Source organism: Alligator mississippiensis, chromosome 14, assembly GCF_030867095.1.
Source record: "Alligator mississippiensis isolate rAllMis1 chromosome 14, rAllMis1, whole genome shotgun sequence".
Classification (NCBI taxonomy): domain Eukaryota; kingdom Metazoa; phylum Chordata; order Crocodylia; family Alligatoridae; genus Alligator; species Alligator mississippiensis.
The window spans coordinates 260,244-266,131 of NC_081837.1; the positions used below are offsets into that span (position 1 = coordinate 260,244).

At 49.9% G+C, this 5,888-nt stretch overlaps 1 protein-coding gene across 1 annotated transcript in view; it reads right to left on the bottom strand.

The window, feature by feature from the left end:
- The window catches only part of YWHAE (tyrosine 3-monooxygenase/tryptophan 5-monooxygenase activation protein epsilon), a 32,213-nt gene extending 28,155 nt beyond the window's left edge, over positions 1 to 4,058 (bottom strand). Inside the window, exon 1 of the mRNA XM_006259401.4 lies at positions 3,877 to 4,058. Within this exon, the coding sequence (XP_006259463.1) occupies positions 3,877 to 3,940 (64 nt within the window). The 5' untranslated portion in view covers positions 3,941 to 4,058. The remainder of the gene's footprint in view (positions 1 to 3,876) is intronic.
- Positions 4,059 to 5,888: the final 1,830 nt, after the last annotated feature.

Here is a 5,888-nt window from a genome sequence, read left to right on the forward strand (position 1 = left end):
AGATACCATTCTTTGTCAGTGAAATTCAAACAATACAGCTTTAGACTGACTGACATTCAACATTTGCATGGAAAAGTAGGAATGCGCATTAACCCTGCACAAAGCGTGCAGGGGTAGGCAACCCCGGCACAGGTGCTGGAGCGTAGCATGCAAAGGCATTTTCCTTGGCATCTGTGCCTTGGGGCCGACAGCAGGGAAGGGGTCAGGGCCGCTATGCCACAACAAGGATCAGGCCCCTTGGGGCTCCCCTGCCATGTGCCGCTGGCATGCCAACACCTGCAAGTCTAGGTTGCAGGTGTTTTTTGGCACTCTTCCCAAAAAATGTTGTCAATCCCCTGGACTAGTAGGTAAAGCACTAAACTTGGAGCCAGGAAACCAACATCCTTGTCGCAATTCTGATACTGACCTACCATGCCGTCATAGGTAAACCAATTTCCAAACCTCTATGCCTCAGCCTCCCCATTCATAAAAATGAAATGTTACTTATACTTCAAAACCTATGAACTAAGTATTAGTTTATGAACCCTGTACTGTCATTTTTTCTCTCATCATGCAAAAAAAGTGCTATGAAGGTTCTCTCTCCTGTCCCGCTGCTTCTTTTTTTTTTTTTTTTGCAATGTCGAAACTATCTTTCATAGATATGATGAATTGTATTGGAATGCAGGTGCAAGTATTACCCATCTATATGATGAATATATAAATTTAAATAGAAGTGGCATTAAAAGTTTCTCACTTCTTTATTGTATACCAGATGATTCACTTTTCCCTACTCTGGTAAATCCCTTTTTAAATATGTCCTGTTCAACACTGATTGTGCTTCCATAAGTCCTCTTAATAGCATTTTAGGTATTTACAGATTAAACAATTTCACTCACTGCTAAACAGTATTAACAAGTTCTCGTCACCAAGCACCTTATTTCTTTAGTAGTTTCCTGTGATGTCCTAAACTTTGCACAAGTCAGTAAAATCAACAGGAGCTAAGCATCCAAATGTCTTCATGAATTTGGGCCTTCCTATTACTTAGGTTACAGTAGTGCCAAGAAACCTGTACCATCGACCAAATGCAAAGGATCAGATTTTCAAACCCCACAGGCCCAACAGGCTCTAACTACTGTTAAGATACCTGGATACCCACAGAAACATTTGCCCAAAGAGAAAGAACTAACAGATGCTATGATGGCAGAATGGTTACAAACACTGAAACTGGACATATTATGTTAGCGTTAATGCTGTGGGCAAGAATGGTGTTTCATATTATCTATACTTTAGATTAGTCTTACTGCTTATAAGTATTACACAGACCAATGATTATGTTAATAGTGCCACCTCCAAAATGAAACAACTTCACAAAACACATCACCAAGATCAACACAGAACAAAGCTAAAAGACTAATGCTAGTTACATTATTAGGCAGAAGTTTTACTTAAAAATATTTTCTCCAAGCAATAAAAATAAATAAATATGGGGGGGAGGGGGGGTTCACGAGCCTTGTTTCTAATCCTTCTTCCTAAAATACTGCAACTTGACATTTGAAAATAGTGAAGAACCAGATGTAGAGAGATATACAAAATTAAGAGGCAATCAAAACTTAAAAGCATACATTTCCTGTTTTAACAGCCAAAGGAAAGTGACCAATGATACTGAACTATGGTTTTAACTATGATTGGTCTTTAACTTGTTTCCCAAGGCCAGTTCAATTTGGCTTAAGATGTTCCAGAAAACAGTACTGTGATCTCTGAAATACTGATTTTAAGGCTTGCTTTTTGCTCAAGTCTCAATAACAGCTACAGTGATGCACATTTCATATGCTTTCACCACTTGAACAAATCTGGTTTTGCTTTTTTAAATGCTCATTCTTAAATGATGGGCAGAGAGTGGTAGGTAGCACCCTAGGGTGACCCTACAATCAATAGCTTAATTATTGGGAAGGGTTAATTGTTATGCAGAGAAGATGCCTATATCAGTGTTTAGAAGAAAAAAAAAAGCACTGGGCATTAGCAGGAATGAGATGCAGCTTGTATTAAGAAAATTCCAAAGAGAAGCACAACCCTGCCTCAAAGCCTCCTTAACAGTACTGTACACAAGCAAAGCAGCTCATGGGTCTCCCACTTAGGTCGTAACTGTGCCAGATGGGGTCATGGGAACAAAACAAACCAAAAAAGACCCCCCCCCCCCCCAACAGATGTAGCTATGCCAGCAGAAGTCTTATTGCAGGCACAGTTGCAATTACAGTCAACTTTCACCAGGCACTCCACACTACATCTACACTGCACACTGGACAACTTTTTCTAGTGCTAACTAGATCCCATAACAGCCTCTGAACAGCCTGGTACCCAATACATTTTAGAACCTTCCTCAGCTAATAAAAATGAGAAATATTTAAGTTATGAATTACTCTACCATTTCTTCCAGGCTTGTGGCTATCCTCTCAGGAAGAAAGTCTCCTGTATTAACCGCTGTCTCTGGCTCCATTTTGTGAATACTTTTCTAGTGCTAGCATATGCCACTGATAATTCCCTTTAGCAACAACTGGGATGACCCATAACCTAGTTCTTGTCATTTTTATTATCTTCCTCGCATTGCAAACCGGGGTAGGGAATATTGGTCATTTTTCGTTCTGATACTTGGGAAAGGTATGAGAAGCAGCCACCTCATGTCCCTGACCACACAGCAGGGAGAAAGAACCTCACGTGGACTGTACAGATACACATCTAATCCGTTATTAGTCACAACCCTTGATTAAGTTTTTATCTTCGCGATGCCATATGAAAGATCCAGCTCCAAAGCCAGAAGTTTACATCCGCCAGAGGACTGGGTCTCAGCCAGGACGCAACAGCACCGGGGTGCCTCCCTCCACAGGTTTCCAAGGCGCCACAATGTTGGCCCTCTTAGGCATGCAACTGTGTCACAAAGGAAAGCTAGCATTTCACACAGGAACGTAGGTGATAAAACACTCCAACGTGCTACCGGGGTTCTGAGCTCTTTGCAACAGAAAAACTGCTCTAGTATTTTCCTACAGTACAAAAAAGAAAAAGTGAAAACTAGCAGCTGGCATCTTCAAAGGGACTGACGCCTCCAGTCTCACAAGGCTGAGAAACCACTGCACTAGGGTAAGAGTGACAAGCAGGTTTTTTAATCCCTCCCCACAAAGCATGTGATCCAAGTGGTATTCCTGAAGTATAGCCTCCACGATTGGAAATAGGTGGTGACAGGCACCTTACAAGTATTTAGGATCATTTCCCATTCCTCACGTCTTGCGATTGGCAATGAACCTGGCGCAGCCCAGGAACCTTCACCAGCAGGACGAGGGCAGGCTGGGAAGATGCTGCACAACGCAGTGACCCCGGACCATTGCGAACACGAGAGGAGCGCATTTCCCGAGCATTTGCAGCGGCCTCCTACAGGAAGAAGTGCCCGTTATGTGCCCAGCGCCCGGGCGGTGAAGGCCCGGCGGGGCCGCGCCAGCAGCTGGCAGCGGAGCAGCGCGGCGCCGGCCCGGGTGGAGGCGGGGGGGAAGAGGAGGGGAGGACACGGCCGAGACCGGCCCCGGAGCCTCAGGGCGCGCCAGGCATCAAGCCGACCAGGCCCGCCGGAACCTTCCCCGCCGCGTCACAAGCCGGGCCCGGCGCAACACGGCCGGGCTTTGTGGGCCCTCGGGCGGGGGCGGCTCGGCTCGCTTCCCCTTCCCTTCTCTTCCCAGGACTCGCCTTCCCAGCCGCCATTTTCTCCGCGGCGCCCGGCAGCCCCGGGGGCTCCTGCCGCCATTTTGTAGGCCCCCGGCCGCCGCCTCGGCCCCCTGCCCAGCCGCCGCCATTTTGTGGCCGCTCCCTCCGCTCCGCCGCTCGCCCGCCCCGCCCCGCCAGGCCGGCCCTCACCATCGTAGCGCTCGGCCTGCTCGGCCAGCTTGGCCTGGTACACGAGGTCCTCCCGATCGTCCATGTCCAGCAGGCGGGGCGGCGTCGGGGACTGCGCGGGGCGGATGGAGGCCGATGAGTCCGCGAGGCTCGGCAGCTACCAGCTCACTGCTCTCCGGGCAAAGATGGCGGCAGCGCCTCCTCCCGCTGCATCCGGGCACTTCCGCCCGCGTGCGCATGCGCGCTGCTCCCCTGGCAACGGCGGCACCCTAGCAACCGCCGGGCCGGCCGGGCCGCGCCTTCCTGCGGCCGGGGGGGAAGGCGGCGGCGGCGGGCGGGGTCGGGCGCCGAGGCCGAGGCCGGCGGCGGCTTTGTCCGCAGCCCGCGGGGCTACGCCCTGGCGCTCCGGTCCGCGGCCCCGACACGAGGGACGAGCACGAGGCAGCGCAGCCGGCCCCGGCGTCCCCGCAGCCCGGGGATCCCTGCCGCGCTGCGGAGAGCGCCGCTCCGCCTCGGGCCTCGCTCGTTAGCGGCCTTTTGCTTTTACATAGACATGTTCTGTTAACTAAGAATGCTTTGACTCGTGGCGTTTTGGCGAGCAAGGGCCCGGGGGAGCAGGGTCTCCCCGCTCGGGAGCCTGCTCTCATCGTTTCAAACCAGTGCTCATCACACTCGGGGCCCCCCAGCGCGGAAACCCACCCCGAGATGAGGCTTCGCAGCCGCGCTGGTGGCGGAAGCCCCGCGTGAGGACCGTCAGGTGCTCGGGGCGGCGGCGGCCGGGCAGGGAGGAGCCGTCGGGGACGCCGCAGGCCCTCTCCTCGGCCAGCCCGGGGCAGCGCGCGCTCGCTGGCGGGGCCGGGCTGTTACGCGCTGGTTGGCGGAGAGCGGCAAGCTCCGGCTCTCCGCCCCGGGGCCAAGCACAGCCACGACCAGGATGGCCGCAGCGATAAATAGCTCTAACACGGGGCAACTTCCCCCTGAGTTCTAGTCTCACTTTGTACCAGACCATCGCCTTGTGGCAAGGGATGATAGTACGTATTAAGCTTTCATTTAAAAACACGCCCCCACGCCGCCTCTCCCATCCCTGGGAGTGCCAATGCACGTTGGCCTGCGTACAGACTCAACCCAAATTTAGCTGAGAAACGATCTCCATCTTCTAAACTTCAACTTCTGATACCTAAAAATGAATTTAACACGACTACTACTGCTTGCTTCCTTGCTGGCATGTTCTAATGAATGAAGGTGTCTGGTGAGAGTGTTCATCCCATAATCCTGGAAGTGAACGTATCAACTATTATTATAACTGCTCTTGAGCAAGAGAGGTGGTGCTGGCTCCTACCCTGGGGCTTTTTAAGAGGAGGCTGGATGAACACCTTGCTGGGGTCGTTTGACCCCAGTGCTCTTTCCTGCCATGGCAGGGGGTCAGACTTGATGATCTGTCAAGGTCCCTGCCGACCCGACCAACTATGAAACTATGAAACCTGTGAGAACTGCAATAGCCAAAGATGCCCAGCCACAGCAAGGTAACTCCAGATACAGCGCAGTAGTAGTCAGACAGGTCTCCCCCCCCCCCCAAACTGCCAAAAACATATATTTAACTGTTCTATAACTATGAAAACCTAAGAGGAATGAATATGGCGAGCTATACTCATGGTCAAATATTACTCTGTTAACACCTTAAAAGGATTGCAAGAGACATCAAAACTTACAAAACTATTATGAGCTAATATGAAGTGTGATTTTATTTGCTCCGCAAAAGAAAAGCTTTGGCATTTTTCAGTAAATAGGAGTTAGTGTTTTGTTTAGTTTTAAACAAAGCACTTTGTTTTCAAAAGCCTAAATGTTATTTCTCATCAGTTAAGCTTAATCTTATGCAAATGTTGCTTTCAGTAGCTTCTTATAGGTGAGCAATTTGCCAGTGCAAAAACTGGTACTGCAGACAATATTTTATCATTGCAAAGTAGTCTTTATATTATCATTGGTAAACAAATGGAAATCTTCCAAAAAACACTTTCTCTACAAGGACACCAAGC